General features: G+C 31.5%; 5 protein-coding genes across 6 annotated transcripts; 3 read left to right on the forward strand and 2 right to left on the reverse strand.

Moving 5' to 3' along the window:
- Window positions 1–2798: 2798 nt before the first annotated feature.
- Window positions 2799–4283, reverse strand: LOC116030276 (UPF0161 protein At3g09310). 2 transcript variants are annotated; one of them, XM_031272476.1, is made up of 6 exons: window positions 4137–4283; window positions 3989–4064; window positions 3819–3878; window positions 3571–3711; window positions 3254–3338; window positions 2803–3128 (listed from the first exon to the last, which is right to left on the reverse strand). In XM_031272476.1, the coding sequence occupies exons 1-5, from the start codon at window positions 4260–4262 to the stop codon at window positions 3280–3282; spliced, it is 462 nt and encodes a 153-aa protein (XP_031128336.1). In that variant the 5' UTR covers window positions 4263–4283; the 3' UTR covers window positions 2803–3128; window positions 3254–3279. The 2 variants fall into 2 exon arrangements, with proteins under 2 accessions (XP_031128335.1, XP_031128336.1); XM_031272475.1 differs by having other exon boundaries at window positions 2799–3338.
- A 398-nt stretch (window positions 4284–4681) lies between these two features.
- Window positions 4682–7586, reverse strand: LOC116028705 (uncharacterized protein At5g02240). Its single transcript, XM_031270497.1, has 7 exons — window positions 7400–7586; window positions 6212–6483; window positions 6087–6123; window positions 5901–5998; window positions 5354–5415; window positions 5113–5236; window positions 4682–5002 (listed from the first exon to the last, which is right to left on the reverse strand). The coding sequence occupies exons 1-7, from the start codon at window positions 7449–7451 to the stop codon at window positions 4883–4885; spliced, it is 765 nt and encodes a 254-aa protein (XP_031126357.1). The 5' UTR covers window positions 7452–7586; the 3' UTR covers window positions 4682–4882.
- Window positions 7587–8064: 478 nt separating this feature from the next.
- LOC116029191 (ubiquitin carboxyl-terminal hydrolase 12-like) lies at window positions 8065–9483 on the forward strand. The gene is made up of 4 exons (XM_031271095.1): window positions 8065–8090; window positions 8569–8703; window positions 8847–9013; window positions 9152–9483. The coding sequence occupies exons 1-4, from the start codon at window positions 8065–8067 to the stop codon at window positions 9481–9483; spliced, it is 660 nt and encodes a 219-aa protein (XP_031126955.1).
- A 2828-nt stretch (window positions 9484–12311) lies between these two features.
- On the forward strand, window positions 12312–14061 carry LOC116030414 (MATH domain and coiled-coil domain-containing protein At2g05420-like). The gene is made up of 5 exons (XM_031272659.1): window positions 12312–12559; window positions 12742–12926; window positions 13000–13294; window positions 13417–13592; window positions 13699–14061. Exons 1-5 carry the CDS (start codon window positions 12402–12404, stop codon window positions 13857–13859), a joined length of 975 nt encoding a protein of 324 aa, XP_031128519.1. The 5' UTR covers window positions 12312–12401; the 3' UTR covers window positions 13860–14061.
- A 3395-nt stretch (window positions 14062–17456) lies between these two features.
- On the forward strand, window positions 17457–18956 carry LOC116030739 (ubiquitin carboxyl-terminal hydrolase 12-like). Its single transcript, XM_031273060.1, has 3 exons — window positions 17457–17646; window positions 17779–17957; window positions 18114–18956. Exons 1-3 carry the CDS (start codon window positions 17501–17503, stop codon window positions 18455–18457), a joined length of 669 nt encoding a protein of 222 aa, XP_031128920.1. The 5' UTR covers window positions 17457–17500; the 3' UTR covers window positions 18458–18956.
- Window positions 18957–19292: the final 336 nt, after the last annotated feature.

A 19292-nucleotide genomic window follows, 5' to 3' on the forward strand; every position in this document is an offset into this window, starting at 1 on the left:
TTGTGGGAGAGATGGATATTGATGTCGAGAGAAGAAGGAACAAAGATGCATGGAGATGACAGAAAGACTGAAATAAGACCATGTGAGTTAACCTTTGAAATGGAGACACAACAAACATCTCCCATGAAATTTTACTGTATTATCAACTCTTTCTTTTTTAATTTTATCTCTTTTTCATCAGATCATGTGTTTCCTCAGTTAGGATATACTAATTGTATTTTCTAAACTTGAATCCGAAACTTATAATTACACTAAAAGAAATTTATGTAATCTCACTCAGCGTATTTAACTATTTATGTATAAAAATGAGATAAAACAAATTTGGTTATAAGTCTTTTTCTGCTTAATCACTACTCTTTTATTTATTTATTTTATTTTTGGACTGGGGGCTGGGCATGCAAACATGATAGGATAGTCATTGAACATGTATGTACATGTGGGGACTAATTCAGAAAAATAATTTTAAAAAATAAAAAAATTATCAGAAATGGAAATTACACCATGGGATCTGATCTTCATCTCACGTAGGACAATGAAGGAAATAGAAAAGTTGAAGAGTCACTATCAAATTAAAGCCATCAAATTTACATATGCCAATGGGGCTTCTCCATTATCTCTTAAGAGATGAGTTTCACTACACAAGCCCTGTTCTTGAAAGTGAAAAGTTTTATTTATTTATTCATATATGCTTACCTACTATACTCTCCTATAAGTGTCAATACGGCTGACGGGACGAGACGGTCCAAAGCATAACTTTATTTTCTTATATATCTCTATAGTCAGTAATGTCACATTATGTTGCAAAGCTCAGACGAGAGAACAAGCTAATAAATTTAAAATCATATATATATAGGAGTTTTAAATGCAAGTGTGAAGAACATAAAATACATAGAATAAATACATCCTTGTACTAAGAAATGTATGTCTCCAAGGTTAAACATGCATTACTGTGCAAAGAAAGAATGCAGATTGAGTTGCAGACAATACCTCTTGGTATGCACTTCGTTTTGTAAATATATAAAAAGAGAAACACAAACCGACAAAATTTAATGTAGGAAACTGTGGCAGATCAGAACTCTAGAACACCCAGCTTCGGTTGTGTTTAATTTCTCCCAATCCAAAATGTGTACCATAATTTGACATTATTGTGTTATATGCATATATAGTACAAAACAGCTGTTAATACCGACTTTGAGGCTTTCTGGTCTCATATTCTAACTTTTTAAAAAACATTTATCTTCACAGTTGTCATTGTTTGTTTCACTGGCTTCTTCATTTTCGTCGTCGGTGTTGTCCTGCCTAGTACTTATGCTAGCTTCTTTCATATCATATCGTTGTTAGGACTAAGCTAATATATAAAGTTTAGGTCAAATTATATACTCAAAAATTAGTTTTTGTGATATAGTTAGGACTCGAGTTCATATCAATAAGTATTATAGAGTCATGTCAAAAATTAACACTTAAAAATCAGAGACCGGAGTTAGAAATTTCAATACTTAACCATCTAAGTAACTTCATCTTTGAAGGGTCCCTTATATATAAGGGTGAGCTGGGGTAAGAGAGGGGGCAGTTGCCCTCATACTGGCTCCGTCCATGTTGGAAACGGTGTTTGGGAGGATTTGGTTCATATTTTTTGAATTTGAAATGAATGGACATGCATAAGTGAAAACGAATCAACGTTGGGAGTTCGATGGGGTGGTTTGAAAAGTAGTTAATAAACTGCACCTAAATGTTTTAGGTTAAATTCCAAGTAGACAAGATTTATAGTTGTTGCTAACTTTTGTCCAACAATGAATGGACTAGCTGTGACGTTTTCAATATTATCTTTCAACACGCTTTTATTGCCCAAAAAATATGATGAGAGACAAATCATTAATGATTGCAAGACAATGTAAAAAATAAAATAAAATAAATAAAATAATCCGTAATAGTCTGTATTTTGAAATGTAGCACACTGTTGTACGGTGTTATATTTGAATGAGAATTCTATCCAAACTTGTCGGAGAACAAGTATAGAGAAATTTCAACAAATGACTAAATGAGAGTGGAGACTGAAAAATGTTTTATTGTTCACCAAGTATAGAGACTGTGAGTATGTTCCTTGCACCATTCTCGATTTGGTAGTGGAGGATTGTGGATACTCATCATTACCATTATGATATCAGTGAGGCCGAACCCAAAAGGTCAAAATAATACTCCGTAATAAGGAGATGAAAACAAGCTCAATGAGGAGTCCAGAGATGGAAAGAATTTTTGCTCACGCATATTATTCCATATTTCTAACTTAATCGTCCTGACAAACTACTTTAAATTTCGAGCACACGTTACATTGCAAACCAAGATGCACACAAGAAATTTTTTTGTTGATGACTGTTTGAACTTAGGTATGCAAGTGGTTGGAATCTTGAAGATAAGCTACCTAGCTCAAAATGTAAATGCATGTTTTTTTCCCATTAAATTAAGAGTGTACGTATAATATGGTAGCTTTTAGCATTGAAACAGGCTTTTATCTAATCCACCTATATGCACTTTTAATGCTACGAGGCAGGTCTGCCAATAGGTCCATTAGGCCAATCTTTATTTACACGGTTGAATTTTGGAGGTCTATAAAGCTAAGTTGTTGAGGTGCATGGGAGAAGATATGGTAGGTTGGATTTGAAGCATTCATGAATTGCAATGGTGGCTTGATTTGATTCACCGGTCCCAACTAATTACTCTGAAAACATCGTTGTTTTGATTGCTCTAATACTAAATTAAAAGACGGTGTTTCATTTTAACTAACAGATTAAAAAGTCAAATTCAATCGAGCCACATTGTTCTATTGTTGCATTCCAGAATGATATCGGAGTGACAAGAACTTGGCTTTACAAGTAATAGTTACATATAAAACAATGGATAATGTACTTGAAATGTAACTCTTTGCCCCAGTTTCCAACACCCATTTTTTGACTGATGAGGCAAGGCTACAAGCTAGAGTTTCAGAGAAATCTTAATATGTTCTCATACACAAAAGTTGCAGGAACAAAAAATTTAGGATGATCGAAGAACTTGGTTTACAATCTCAGCCCCTCAGTATCTATAATATATTACTGTATCAACTTGATCAGATGTCAGGATGATTCCATTTTCTACAAAGGAATAATGCAGCAACTTATAATAGAAAAAGAGATAAAAATATCAGGAAAACCAAAATCTACTGTCAAAATGCTGCTATGCTATGAAGATGCAAACATGATTTGTATAATGAAGGAACCTCGGTTTTTAAAACCATGAGGATGCTCATTGCTCCGGTGGACTTGCCTCACCAAACCATCTCGGGGGATCAAAGCCAGATCCTCCTGTCATATTTAAATGACGACGATGATGATAACAGAATGGTATCAATCAATATCATTAAAGCTATTAACTAACTTGTTATAAATATTATTTATCAATTAGGTATAACCACTAAAAGTATTACAAGAGTTCAATATGCATTAACAACCCAACAAAAGCATCATATAATATTGGATACAAGGTTAATACAAGTTCCAAGTAGGCCAATTTAGTTAAAAAAGAATGAAATATTACCCAGAGGATTACAGCGACAGAGACGCCAAGCAGTCAAGACAGTCCCCTTCACAACTCCATATTTCTTGTAAGAAATCATGGAATACTCACTGCATGTAGGAATGTATCGACAGCTATTTGGCAACAATGGCGAGATTTCTCCTGCTCAATACCCAATTCTTAAGCCAAACCAAATATATAAATGCCAATTTAAATATAACTGTAAATAGTTTTGCTTCTATCTGGATAGTTACATAAAAACAACTCACTTTTGTAGAACTTGAGCATAGACAATGCAGTTTTAACCCCCAAATCATTCACTTCCTCATCTGAATTAAAACACACACAGGAAACTCAATTCATAAATTCAAGTTGGAAACTTTCTACATCAAAAATCAACATACTGTCCTCCCCAGAGTGGCAGAGTGTAGGAGCTGACCTTGAGAGCTGCTATGGCTGGAGTCTTTCTCTGCCCCATTAGCAATAACCAAACGGCTCTCCTTCGCCCACCTTATCTGCAAACGGAGAACAGATTAAAAACTAACAAATCGAAAATATGACATCAATATAAAGGAAAAGAACCAGACCTTTTTTTTGTTGGGAAAGAGATGATTGAAGTGACGAATTTGGTTAGGAGAAACTAAAGGGGAATTGAGATTAGGGTTCGGTGGAGAAAATGGTTTTTGAAAGAGGGTACAGTTGAGGGATATCATTTTTTCTGACACGAGTTTATCAGAGGAAAGATAAGCAATGGGTCACCATTCTTGATCAGCTGGGATGCGGCTACACCGTACACCAACATATGTAGTGAAAGCTGTTGTCTTAATGGAGTTACTAGTAACATCCTGGCCTGGTAATTCGAGGATGTGTATTAGGTAAGTCCCATCTAACAAGGTAGTAATCCGAGGATGTGTATCAGGTAAGTCACGTAGTTACAAAATCAATGATGTTTGATGGTTTGGATTTTGGTGTTGGCATTTGGATCAGGAATGCAACAATAGAATAAAACCCTTTAAAAAAAAGTGATGAAAAAGCTCTTTTATTATGCTATTTACAAAACATGAAATTTCAACTATGATCAAGTTCATCATACCTCCTCTACTGGGAAAAAATGAATCAAAAGCCAGCAATATTTAACAGTCAAAAAGCCCCTGTATTATATAAAGACAATTCTAAGATAGTTCAGTAATACAATCCTGGAGCAATACATTTTGAATTGAGTCTGACAATTGTCACTAGGCAATTACATAAGTGATTTGCAAATTGTGGATCAACATTTGATCTAGGCATAAAACAACTGGAAAAGATGATGGTTCAAAGTTGAAGCAGCAAATTAGAAACGGGTGGTCACTTGGGCAAAAAGGGCCTTGAAATCTTGTGTTGGTGTTCCAGTGCCCTCAGGTTTTGAGCCCAAATCGAATGCTTTGGATTTCGCCTCATCGAACAGTACGGCCTGCCAATATGAGAATCGAGTTTAGGAGGTAACAAAATGGTGCTATTACAAACACAATAAAAAAAGAGATAAGTTAGATATCCATAGGAGCAAAACGAATTAAACGATACCTGAATGCAGACTTCTGCAACATCTGCCCTGGTAACAGTTCTGTTATCTGTCTGAAGAAGCTCATCATCCTTTCCAACAAGTAGCTCCCGCACACCACCATTCTTATCTTGCAAGCCCCCAGCTCTGCACAAACCAGAGGTTAAAATTACAAATACCGAGAATAACAGCAATAGAGATAATACCAAGAACCCAAAATGATAGTCTGCACACTCGCAAAATGTGAAGGGAGAGAAGGATTACCTAATAATGGTATATGGGACTCCAGAGTCAGCCAAATACTGTTCAGACTTCCTCTTCCAAATCTGTAGTCATAAGTTCTAGATCAAAACCGTTTCAACACAGAGAGCAAGGCAAACAGAGAACGAAAAGAAACAAAAAAGTCAAAGCAAGCTCAGATTACAAGTAGGCACCAGTCATGTCATATTTTCTCTTTACCCTGAAAGAAACAAGTTCTATTCTTATGTTTTATTTGTCATAACAATTGCTGTTCCTTTCCAAAAAAAAAACAATTGCTGTTAAAACACTTTTTTTTTTAAGAAAAGCCTTTTCATGCATACTACTCTGTATCAAAGAAAAGGTAGATTCCATGGTTGCACCACAAATCTTTATCCTTTTGATAGCTAATTGCGTCATACATTGAGTAGATGGTGATGCAAGTCTAACCATGGAAAGAAAGATGGTGAGGAGAGCATCAGATAGCACAAGCACCCTTTGAATAGCACACAAGGACACAGAAGAAGGATGGCTTATGCAATAAAGATTTAAGGAAAATGAGTAGTCCACACACCAATATGTTTCCATTTCCTAAGGTGTTCAGGGGGTGGTTAGGATTTGTTCCTCCCATTGACCCAACCAGCACAATATGCTTTACTCCTGAGGCCTTAGCTGTAAATTGATAATTATTCAACAATACAAACATTATTCAGAAATTGGATAAGTTCAATTTAGATAAATAAAAATTCACAGCCCTCACCAGTATCTATTTGATTCTTCTGCCCAATCCAGTCCACCTAGAATAGACCAGTCATATCATTAGTAAGGTGTGAGAAAGATAAAACAAAAATACAGACTGAGAACAAGTTCAACTGTAAAGCTCACTTGTTCAGGGGATAATCCATCTTCAAAGTAGAACTCTGGCTTATCACCTTTAGACGGATCGACACCTGGTTTCATCTTTGGCACAGCACTTGTAAGAATTATAAGAGCATCGATACCCTGAATTGCAGGAACTATGCTCTCAGCATTCCTTATATCACCAATGTAAATATCATCTGCGCTACCAATTTTCGCCTTGCTCTCCTCACTTCTCACCAAACCTCTTGCAATATACTTGTCTGAATTCTCCCTCAACTTCTTATAAACAATTTGCCCTGTCATCAACAGAAAAGTAAGTGAACAAACAACTTTGAAAGACATGATTATCAAAGAATGTTGCATTTATGTGCTACAGTAATAACATGATAAAGATAAAGACTTTACTTCCAACTAAACAACCTAAATGACCACAAATTTCTGGTAGCATTCTCATAATATGAGGACTCTAAGAACCAAAGTGATCACACTTTTGTGATCTTGAGACTACCTTCATGAACAAGTTCAGAGAAAGATAAACAGCAAAACTTGATCATGAATCTTTACTATCCATTTGGCATCCTAATGATATAAATGTTTCCAAAACTTTTAGCTTTATCCCAGGCCTTCCCGAGATGATATTGAATTATTAGTTGTTTTCTATTTTGCTTGCAATCATTGATTAATTGGCATTGATGCCAGGATGACTAAGATCTTAGTTATGACAATGAATTGCTTAGCTTGAAATGCAACTGCATTGCTTCTACAAATTCTAGATAGATCCTCACCAATGATTACTTTTTGCCTTTTGATTATTAGATAGATAGGCAATATAAGACAAATGCAATCCAATGTTAATATAGACCGAAAGAACTTCACTACAGAAAAACTCAAGGTACTTAAAAGTTCCTAACCTCTAATTCAATAAAGGATCCAAATTTGGGATATGAACACCTTTTTTTCTCACTGACCCGAAAGGCCAATCCAGCAATTCAATTCGTGATATTCTAGCAAATATCAAATTACGATGCTTTCTCTTAATATTAACAAAAGAAATGTATAAGCCCAGTTTTCATTTCAACCATCAGAATCGCGCGAATTTCGCTAAAATGGTACAGATAAGGCAAAATCAATGGAACCCTTTAATGAATACACATAGAAAGTCCAAAACGGCATATATTCGATTACAACGAAGGAAAAAGATGGGAAATCTACCGGTTCTGCCACCAGCTCCGGTAACAAGAACGGTTCTTTTACCATCAGCCATGGCCGCCAACTAAAAATTGCCAGATGCTCTCCTGGTTCTGCTTCGTTTTGTAACTGAACTCGATGGAGCAAGAGCAGATTGTTCTCGATTTCCAGATTTTCGCTGCTAGTTGAAGCAGCAATAAGGACACGTGTTAAGACTAGCAGTTTCTCTTATGTGAATATAATTGTAAAAGTGAGAGAAAATTTAATTTTGATTAAGTATGCCTAAAAATTTTGAAACTAACCTAAAATACTTATTCTAATAAAAAAAATTATTTTCAATATAAAATGTGTTTTATTAAAGATATAAAATGTGTATTAAATTTTTATTTGAAAATATTTTTTATATTCGTTTCTCAAACTTAATTCTTGCCTTGAGTTTTATCAAAAGGATAAATTTGAGATAGCTTACCATTTACTCATTTACTATTGACAAATTTTTACGTGGACCATAGTCCGTGTATAAATTAAACAAAAAAAAATACATTTTTAACATATTAGCAATACATTATTTGAGTACTGAAAGTACATATTATTAAACCTTGCATATAAATACATATCTACTATTATACCATATTTAATACATACATGAATATGGAAGATTGGAAGCCCTTAAAGAAGAACATGAAGACATGAAACTGGCGATTAAGTGGGGAAGGTATTTCTTCTTAGTGTGAATGACTTATTTTATAGTTGGAAACACATTGATTTTTAATGCCCATCATCGGTAAATACAACAGACTATTCCAATGCTCAATGCTTTAATATTGAAAAAAACCTGACCATCCATTAATTTACAATGTGCCTTGAAAACATAAATAGTTTAATATTTTATATTCGAATTATTTTAAGGATTAGCTCACTCAATTTTTTTTTAACTATATATTACTATCCGCTTTGCCACTTTCTGAGTTGTTTCCCCACCCAACCCCAGATCCAAGAAGTGCAAAACAGACATTTGTAATAGGACTCTCATAGTTTAGTCCTACTAGACATCTATTACTCTAGACTTGTATATATTGTGTAGTCTATCTGTATTTATTCATACGATATATATATTTCCATTGTATTTTACGGTTGATAAACATAATACACTACAGTACATTCATCATTTGGAAACATGGATTCTACTGCAGGAGTCGAAATGTTGAAAAGGGATATTCCTCCGGCTCATTTCATATTTATGATCCGTTCCGCTCCTTTTCTTTACTCTCTGAAACAGGGAATGAGCAACATGAATCTGGAATTTTCGAGGCCTGGGATAAAAAATGGTACACCCCGGCCACTATCATTGCTTTTAGAATTGAGGAGGATTTCTCATTCATATATAGTATATATATCGTCTTAACTCTAGGGCTTTAATTATATATGTGTTATATTTGGTGTAATTATATATGTGTTATATTTGGTGTAGGAAGTTATGTGTTTATCCCAAGGGAAAAAAGAAGAATGGAGATGGTTATATCTCCCTCTACTTACAAATTGTTGATATTGATGATTATCCAGTGGGATGGGAGGTTAATGTGAAGTTTAGTTTCTTTGTTTATGATCATGTTCATGATAAATATTTGGTCGTCCAAGGTATGTAGATATGTGTCAATTAATCCTTACCTTGCGAATGCATGGCAATAAATATATACATACATATATTTGCACAAAATTTAAGCAATAATCTTTGTTATTATGTTAATTTCGTGCATGGTGCTATGCATATATAAGATGTTGGAGGAAAAGTGAGGCGGTTTCACTATATGAAAACTCAATGGGGCTTTGATCAACTACTTCCCTTGTCCACTTTTAATAATCCCTCTAATGGATATCTGGTTAATGACACGTGTGCATTTGGAGCTGAGATTTTTGTCATTAATTCCAATGCTACAAAACGCGAATGTCTTTCGATGGTGAAAGATCCAACAACCAAAACTTACACATGGAGAATAAACAACTTCGCTTCAGAAAAGGACAAACTTGTCATATATTTCGATGAGTTCACCATTGAAGGAAGCAAATGGTACCTCTACTATATATACGTTGTGCCCTTTTACTTTTAATTTGGTCAATATATTATTTGGCATGTATGCATATATATATGCATTTATAAAATCCCGGCCCCTTAAGTAATATAATGTTTAAGAAATTAATTAAAGTGGTTCCGGCAGGAAGCTGGAGGTCCATCCCAGAGGACATTCAAAAGCAAAGGGCAAATGTTTGTCATATATTCCGATTCATCAAACCTTAAAGATAAGGGTAGAAAATTATATGCAAAGTATAAGTTGCGAATATGCAATCAATTGAACAGCAGTAAACACAACGAAATGCAAGGTTACCCTTTTATTTTGCTCATATCCAACTTATCATTTTTTTAAATAGTAGTTTGAGTTAATATTGTTGGGTCGATTTTATACTTCATATCGCCAATTCTATTTGATTTATTCCTCAATCTTATGTATTCGTAAATAAATTCTGCAGCGGCATTTTTTTTTTGGTGCGTCTGCAAAATTCAATTCCTGGGGCTATTCCGCCTTTATAAACCTTGACGAATTGGAGAGTGCTACAAAAGGTTTTATAGTTAATGACACTCTAGTAGTGGAAGTTGAATTTATGCTTTTGACTAAGTTCTCGGAATTCTAGTTAGCTACAATAATTATCTTGTTTCTTGGAATTTATGCAAATTAAAATACTTAACTTCCACCAAAATTCATTACTATTATCAATTATTTAATTCCTATTCGGATTCAAATTTAGATTCTCATGTCATGTGAGAACCAAACATATCCTATAGAACTTTTTGGATTAAAGACATCGAATTTTAATATAACAACGTTTATTTTGAGTTTGTTTTATATGCACCTACCCAGAAGATAAGAAGGTTTCCAAAATTTTTCAGAAGGAAAATTAATGTTAAAAAACAGACGTTTGGAAACATATATGGATCCTACTATAAGAGTCGACATGTTGGGCAGGGATGTTCCTCAAGGCTTTTCAGGCCTGCGATAAAAATGGTAGTTTCAACTTGTTTATGGAATTGAGGATTTCTCATTCCATAGTGTAGCATTAACTCGATCTAGTGGTGTTTTCTTGGTACATATATAAACGACATTATTATTATTATTATTATTATTTAATTAAAAGATACAATGTTGATTTTTTTAAAAAAAAAATTGGCGTCCTATATTCAATAGTAAAAACTAAAAAAATTCATATATTATACGTTAGTTTTTAAAAAATTGCCATCGTTATTATTAACAATGTCAAGCATTTTTAAAAACCAACATTAAAATATTTTCTTTTAAATTATAAATTTATTCCTTAAGTATTGATTCATTTCCATTTGTAACACTTGTGTGAGAATATCGCCTCAGGGGTTTCAATCTGTGTGACGAGTCATATCTTTAGTTAATGAGTCAAAACTTTGATTAATGGGTCGGATCGTTGACCCCCTTAATCAAATATTCAACCCATCTCACAGATTGAGATTCGTGAGACGGCCTCACACAAGTTTTTGCCTAAGAAATTAATATTTATTTGTTGTTTTCATTTAATGACACCTTATTGATATTTTCTTATTTGTTGATTATTTTTAGATGGGAAATGTGTTATGATATTGTCCTCATACCATTCAAAATCTTTACACATAATTACTTTTAAGACTGAAATTCTTGATCATAGTCGCCTCACTCTAGCTTTGTACTTCGTCTCTGTTTATTAACTAGAGAATTATTTTTAAAGAAATGAAAAAAAAATATTGATGTGTACATTATTTTAAATTGAACAACAGATAATGAAGATTGAAAAGTGATTTTTTTTTTTTAATAAAAGGAACCAAACACTTCACAATCTGTCAACAATGTGGAGCAAATTATAGTCAACAAAGACTAAAAAAGAAAAAGAAAAAAAAACTTTGGCTTTAGACTTTCTTTTTGAGCAAGACATTGAGATGCTACAAATTATTAAATGATCAGTTTGTCCTCAAATAATTTAGCAAATCAAAATAAATTTTTAATTTTTACAAGTAATTAATTGAAAGAGTCACTTTCAACATAATTAAAAGGGAAAAGTTGTATAGCGTAATAATTTATAGACTGAGTCTGTAATTTAAGCATAATTGATAGACTAAAACCGCTATTTTTCCAAATTATTAAATTGAACAATGTGTATTATTAAAGTTGTCTTAGCTTATTTCCAATGTTAGTTATAATAATAAGCTAAGTTATGTTACCAAACAGGGCAATTGTATTCAAATTAATAATAATAATAAGATTTTTAAAAAGTATGAATAATTTTAAAATATGTAAATATAAGAATGAGTTATAACCTATCATTTTTTTTAATTAAAACAAAGTTTTATAAAATAATATTGGTCGGCTTGCGGGGTGACTCAGATCGATCACAATTTTTTTTATCGGACCACGAAGTGTCCTGAGTAGGTCCTAACTATATTTAAGTCCATACCGGCTCGGCCCAATTAAAAGGTAAAATGTTGGCCAGATTGAGTTTTTCATATGAGAAGGGATTCAAATTCCTGACTTCTCTTAAGAGACAAGAGTGCCCGCCAACTAAGCTGGTTAGATGGATTGCAATTTTAATAATAAGTTTTAACAAGAATATAATAAGTTGGAAATAAAGTTAGCTAGGTTGTTAATGAAGACATTCAATATATATCATCCTGCATGCAATATGCAATTATGCATTATCCTGGAGATGAGATGAAATGGAAGCAATCCTTTATTCATTTATTCGGTGCATGCCTTGTGTGCAAGTGATCCCTTCCCCAAATCATATCATTGCGCTTTGGAAAAGTAATTCAATTCCCCATGCACCCAACCCCATTATTATATATATAATATACAAAGCTAGGCAAATTACACACACGCACGTATATATAGTACCTTAAATTAATTTCACAGTACACATACAGTCATCCCCAACTTAACGCCAGATCAGATCAGAGAATTGAAGTTCAACATATATGGGTGATTGTGATTCTACTGCAGGAGGAGTCGAAATGTTGAAAAGGGATATTTCACCAGCTAACTTCATATTTATGATACGTTCATTCTCTTTACTCTCTGAAACAGGGAATGAGAAACATGAATCTGGAAGTTTCCAGGCGTGTGATAAAAAATGGTACGTACACCCTCCACTCTCATCTCCTTAAATTACTTTTAACTAACTTATTATATATATATATATATATATATATATATATATATATAGAATGAATTGAGGAGGAATATAATGGAGGATTTCCATCTCATCCCATTCATATATAGAACGCTTTAATTATGTTATTTATTTGGTGCATGTAGGAAGTTATGTGTTTATCCCAAGGGAAAGAAGAAGCAGCAGCAGGAGGCAGATAATGAAGATGCTCATATCTCCCTCTACTTACAAATTGTTGATACTCATAATTTTCCCCTGGGATGGGTGGTTCACGCTAAGTTTAGTCTCTTTGTTTATAATCATGTTGAGGATAAATATTTCACAGTCAAAGGTACGTAAACATATATATGTATATATGTATGCATGCAATGTCAATTATAATTAATTCCCTTGCATATATATAGATTCTGGTGGAGAAAAAGTGAGGCGGTTTCACTATATGAAAACTGAATGGGGATTCGATCAGCTACTTCCTTTGTCGATTTTCAATGATCCCTCTAATGGATATCTGGTTGATGACACATGTGCATTTGGAGCTGAGATTGTGGTGGTTTCCAATGCTACAAAAGGCGAGTGTCTTTCGTTGGTGAAAGATCCAGAAAATAAAAAATACACTTGGAGAATAAGCGGCTTCGCATCAAAACAGAGAGAACAGCAGGTTATTTACTCGGATGAGTTCACCATTGAAGGAAGCACATGGTACATACATAGCTTAGCTACTATACGTTTCTGTCCTTTCACTTTGAATTGGTCAATATATATATATATGAATTGGGATTTCTAAATTATATTAATGTATGTGCGTGTAATTATATTCCCAGGAAGCTGCAGGTCTTTCCCAAAGGAGATTCACGTGCGAAGGACAAAAATTTGTCCCTCTTTCTGGAGTCAGTTGATTCATCAAACCTTACAGTTAATAATGGTAGAAAATTATATGCAAAGTATAAGCTACGGATATGCAAGCAATTGAAACCAGGAGAAGACCAGGAAAAGGAAGGTTATTACCTTTCGCTCCATCCAAATTTAATTAATTTATACTCATATATTTGTCCGATCCTTTTTAATTTATTCATATATATATATATACATAATGAATTGTGCAGCGACATGTGTTTTTGGTGGCTCTCCTGCGGTCACCAGATGGGGCTATTACTACTTTATGCTCCTTAACCAATTGGAGAGTGTTGCAAAAGGTTTCCTACTTAATGATACCCTGATTGTGGAGGTTGAATTTATGTCTTTGACTAAGTTCTCAGAGTTTTAGCTACTATATGGATTCATTTCTCACCTATATGTAATATCATTTTATTTAACACGCTTACTGTACTTTACATTCTTGACAATCAAATTTACAAAGAAGAACTGATCTGATGATTTATTATATATGACAAACTATCCCAGTTACGAAAAATGTAATGAATTGAAATTCTGGCTGCTATTCAATAATAATTTATTCAAATTATTAAGTAACAATTACCTTTGCTTCTCACTTTAATTTGCCGTTTACACAAAGGGAAAGAATCATTAATAATTGTATTGTTTTAACTCTGATATTTTTTATCCCTATTCTCTCTTCTCCTTTCCTTTGCCCGGCCGGTTTGCATTGCATGCATATATAAATCCTATCTATTCTCTTATTTCTCTATTTGATTTGTAGAATGAAAATAAAGAGGTTATGAATTTTTATTTTTATTTTTAAGTTGAAAGCGAGTAAAGTGTTAAATCACGACAAAACTTATACTAAGAATAAAAACAATAAAATTTTTATTTTTCCCTAATACCCCGTGTATAGCTAGGATATAACATGTTTTAAGAGAAATTGTACTTTAAATATTTTAAATAAAAGAAAGTAATAACTAATGACAATATATTATAGTTAGAGTCCGGAATGGTTATTCCTATTGCAAAAATGATATGATAGTTCATTTTTGCAAAATTTTGTTTTGCATAAGATAAAACAAACTAAACAGCAAAATAGGTATATTTGGCATAAGAAGTTATATATTACGTACCCCAAGAAAAAACATTAAGGGAGATGATATGCTCCTATATATCTTCATTCCTCCGCTTACAAATTGTACGTTGGAACTATTGAGATACTTTATATATATATATATGAAATATATAAAAGAGATAAAATTGAAGAAAATAAATGAGTTTATAATATTATGTGTTATATTGGTTAACTAGCTAGTATGTCACTCGTGTGTTGCACGGTATGAATATGATCAATTGCATAGGTATATAGTATACAACTATAACCAACATATATGGTTGGCGTAGTGCTTCAGCACCACGTCCCTTAAGCATGAGGTTGGGAGTTCGATCACAACACATGTGAATGGAGCAAACCACTTGGCCAGTTCCCTACCAAAGTGGCCCCACCTATGTGAATGGAGCACATCACTTAGTGTGTGCGCTGACCATTGGGACGGAGGATTAGTCTTATGGCTATCGGTTAAAATATGTACACCGTAATATTTAACAAAGGGTATGCATATATATCATTGGAGGCAATTTTTATATTTTATTGAAATTGTTAAATTAATTGTGATATTAAGATGGGACGGAGGGAGTATATATTAAGATTTTATAAAACATAAGGAGTAATAGTTATTCATGTAGTAAAAAAAAATATAGAACATTATTCATTAAAATTTAATGCGAAATGTATTTTTTGTTAAAAATATTAAATTGGTTATTTAGATTGAACATCACACCATACTACCAACACATATTAATAAAAGCTTGTTTTATTAGGCAGCACATGGTATTTCAAAATTTAAAATTTAAATAATTAAAAATGTACCTATAATATATATGAAAACAACACAAACTAAATCATTATTATACGAGCTGAAAATAAATAATATTTTGTACATGCAATGAAATGATATTCATTCAATCTATGTAGATAAAAAAAAAAGTAAAAAATTACTTTGTACTGAAAATATTTTTTTAAAATAAGTATACCAATGAATCAACATCGTATGATTTAAAAAAAAAAATTACTATAGAAGACCGTGAGAAATATATATATATATATATATATATATATATATATATATATATATATATATATATATATATATATATATCTATATATATATATATATATATCTATATATATATATATATATATCTATATATATATATATATATATCTATATATATATATATATATATCTATATATATATATATATATATCTATATATATATATATATATATCTATATATATATATATATATATCTATATATATATATATATATATCTATATATATATATATATATATCTATATATATATATATATATATCTATATATATATATATATATATCTATATATATATATATATATATCTATATATATATATATATATATCTATATATATATATATATATATCTATATATATATATATATATATCTATATATATATATATATATATCTATATATATATATATATATATCTATATATATATATATATATATCTATATATATATATATATATATCTATATATATATATATATATATCTATATATATATATATATATATCTATATATATATATATATATATCTATATATATATATATATATATCTATATATATATATATATATATCTATATATATATATATATATATCTATATATATATATATATATATCTATATATATATATATATATATCTATATATATATATATATATATCTATATATATATATATATATATCTATATATATATATATATATATCTATATATATATATATATATATCTATATATATATATATATATATCTATATATATATATATATATATCTATATATATATATATATATATCTATATATATATATATATATATCTATATATATATATATATATATCTATATATATATATATATATATCTATATATATATATATATATATCTATATATATATATATATATATCTATATATATATATATATATATCTATATATATATATATATATATCTATATATATATATATATATATCTATATATATATATATATATATCTATATATATATATATATATATATATATATATATATATATATATATATATATATATATATATATATATATCGGAAAACGTATATAAAAACTGAATGGGGTTTTGATCTACTACCCTTTTCCACTTTCACAATCATCCCTTGTTTATTAAGTGCTAAAATTTGAAAGAAACAAATACATATATAAAAGGTGCAGATCAAAACCGAGAACTTTAATTTTAAGATAGTATGTTTCACACGCAAGTATTCTCTTATTTGTACTCAATCTTAGGTAATTACTTATATGAGACCCAAGTTCCTAACAAATGATACAGGGTTATTGAAATGCTTTTGGAGTTAAAAAACCTTGAAAGTGAAAATTAATGTCGCAAAAATGATTTCAATATATGAAGAGTAATAAGATGTGAATTTCCTAATTTATCCCTCTAATTTAATTAAAAGAGTTTTTGAATTTTCTGTGACCAATCCCTTAACGCCAGAGACCAAAAGCTCCACTTCACTCAATCACTCATAATGTACTGAAGAGTAAAAAATGAATACGGTAATAACTGAGGGATTGAGTTGTGAATATGGGTATAACTTATAGATCAAATATGTCTATTTTTTTTTTAATGACGACATTCAATATCAACCTGTACAAGTTAAGGAATCCTTAAATTTATTCCTTGCCTAATTATATATGTACAAGTGATCCCTTTCCCAAATCATCTGAAGTTCTTTGCCTTTTGGAAAAGTAATCCCACACCCCACCCCATTATATTCCAGCTATTATAAATGCAAATTACACACCTATCTATCTATCTATCCACCCAACCCCAGATGGAGGAGACAGATAAGAAAAGTTCAAAACAGACATTTGGAAACATGGATTCTACTGCCGGAGTCGAAAGGTTGAAAAGGGATATTCCCCCAGCTCATTTCATATTTATGATACGTTCTTTTTCTTTACTCGATGAAACAGGAAATGAGAAACATGAATCCGGAGTTTTCCAGGCTTGTGATAAAAAATGGTATGCACACCTCACTATTTATTTAACTTATTGCTTATAGAATTCAGGACTTCCATCTCATTCATATATAGTATAACGCCTTAACTCTAGCGCTTTAATTATGTGCTATATATATATACACATTTGGTGTAGGAAGCTATGTGTTTATCCCAAGGGAAAGAAGAAGCAGGCAGATGGAGATGGAGATGGTCATATCTCCCTCTACCTAGAAATTGTTGACACTAATGATTATCCCCGTGGATGGGAAGTTCACGTTAAGTTTAGTCTTTTTGTGTACGATTATGTTCAGGATAAATATTTGACAGTACAAGGTATGTAATAGATATGTGCATGTCAATTATTCTCTTGTGAATGCATGCATGGCAAGAAATATATATATGTATGTATGTATATACAAAATTTAAGCAATATTTCTTATTAATTAAATATGTTTTCCTGCATGGTGCTATATATATATATATATATAGATGCTGGAGGAAAAGTGAGGCGGTTTCACTATATGAAAACTCAATGGGGCTTCGATCAGCTACTTTCTTTGTCTACTTTCAAGGATCCCTCTAATGGATATCTAGTTGATGACACATGTGCATTTGGAGCTGAGATTCTTGTCGTTTCTGATGCTGCTACAAAACGCCGCGAATGTCTTTCAATGGTAAAAGATCCAACAAGCAAAACTTACACATGGAGAATAAACGACTTCACATCAAAAAAGAACCAGAATATCATATATTCTGATGAGTTCACCATTGAAGGAAGCAAATGGTACCTACCCTACGTAATTTTCACCAATTACTCACTATGCAAACTTTAACACAAAAATATATGCCTTTCTTAAAATTTTTCAAGTTTACACATTTAGTTATTACAAAATGCATATTTAGTACTCCCTCCGTCCCTAATTGTTTGTCTCATTTACTTTTTGCACGGTTTTTAATACAACATAACAAATGATACTAATTTTTCAATTTTGCCCTTCAAAAGTAGGTATAATTTGTACAAAGTACAATTGTACTTGTCTCATTAATGGTCTAAAAAGTTAGAAAAGTCAAAAGGGTAAATTGGGAAATGTAAAATGATAGTTATGTTCAATTTTAGAAAGAGGACACTATTTTGGGACAAACTAAAAAGGAAAGTAAGACAGGTAAAATGGGACGGAAGGAGTATTAAAAGAATGCACTTGCAAAAATGTGAAAGTGCATTTCACTTAGGGCTGTCAAAACAGGTCAGCCCGCCCTGCCGCGGGCCTAATTTTTGGCGGGCTTGACGAGCCAGGCCCGCAGGCTAGGATTCAGGCACCCCTAACCCGCCCCGCGGGCTGTTTTTTTTTTTTTTTTTTTTTNAATGATACAGGGTTATTGAAATGCTTTTGGAGTTAAAAAACCTTGAAAGTGAAAATTAATGTCGCAAAAATGATTTCAATATATGAAGAGTAATAAGATGTGAATTTCCTAATTTATCCCTCTAATTTAATTAAAAGAGTTTTTGAATTTTCTGTGACCAATCCCTTAACGCCAGAGACCAAAAGCTCCACTTCACTCAATCACTCATAATGTACTGAAGAGTAAAAAATGAATACGGTAATAACTGAGGGATTGAGTTGTGAATATGGGTATAACTTATAGATCAAATATGTCTATTTTTTTTTT

The sequence above is a fragment of the Ipomoea triloba genome, chromosome 9, assembly GCF_003576645.1.
Source record: "Ipomoea triloba cultivar NCNSP0323 chromosome 9, ASM357664v1".
NCBI classification, from domain to species: Eukaryota; Viridiplantae; Streptophyta; class Magnoliopsida; order Solanales; family Convolvulaceae; genus Ipomoea; species Ipomoea triloba.

Bases quoted from the DNA above. Each gene is read 5' to 3' on its own strand.
- LOC116030276 (XM_031272475.1), bottom strand. From the start codon at position 4,262: ATGATATCCCTCAACTGTACCCTCTTTCAAAAACCATTTTCTCCACCG. The intron at 3,879-3,988 runs GTCAGCTCCTAC...GTTTTAATTCAG, and splicing joins CAGCCATAGCAGCTCTCAAG to ATGAGGAAGTGAATGATTTG. The intron at 3,712-3,818 runs GTGAGTTGTTTT...GGTATTGAGCAG, and splicing joins TATGCTCAAGTTCTACAAAA to GAGAAATCTCGCCATTGTTG.
- LOC116028705 (XM_031270497.1), bottom strand. From the start codon at position 7,451: ATGGCTGATGGTAAAAGAACCGTTCTTGTTACCGGAGCTGGTGGCAGA. The intron at 5,999-6,086 runs GTGAGGGCTGTG...ATCAATTTACAG, and splicing joins GAAGAATCAAATAGATACTG to CTAAGGCCTCAGGAGTAAAG. The intron at 5,003-5,112 runs GTATCGTTTAAT...TCATATTGGCAG, and splicing joins TTGCAGAAGTCTGCATTCAG to GCCGTACTGTTCGATGAGGC.
- LOC116029191 (XM_031271095.1), top strand. From the start codon at position 8,065: ATGAAACTGGCGATTAAGTGGGGAAG. The intron at 8,091-8,568 runs GTATTTCTTCTT...ATTCTACTGCAG, and splicing joins CTGGCGATTAAGTGGGGAAG to GAGTCGAAATGTTGAAAAGG. The intron at 9,014-9,151 runs GTATGTAGATAT...TGCATATATAAG, and splicing joins TAAATATTTGGTCGTCCAAG to ATGTTGGAGGAAAAGTGAGG.
- LOC116030414 (XM_031272659.1), top strand. From the start codon at position 12,402: ATGGGTGATTGTGATTCTACTGCAGGAGGAGTCGAAATGTTGAAAAGG. The intron at 12,560-12,741 runs GTACGTACACCC...TGGTGCATGTAG, and splicing joins CAGGCGTGTGATAAAAAATG to GAAGTTATGTGTTTATCCCA. The intron at 13,593-13,698 runs GTTATTACCTTT...TGAATTGTGCAG, and splicing joins AGAAGACCAGGAAAAGGAAG to CGACATGTGTTTTTGGTGGC.
- LOC116030739 (XM_031273060.1), top strand. From the start codon at position 17,501: ATGGATTCTACTGCCGGAGTCGAAAGGTTGAAAAGGGATATTCCCCCA. The intron at 17,647-17,778 runs GTATGCACACCT...CATTTGGTGTAG, and splicing joins CAGGCTTGTGATAAAAAATG to GAAGCTATGTGTTTATCCCA. The intron at 17,958-18,113 runs GTATGTAATAGA...ATATATATATAG, and splicing joins TAAATATTTGACAGTACAAG to ATGCTGGAGGAAAAGTGAGG.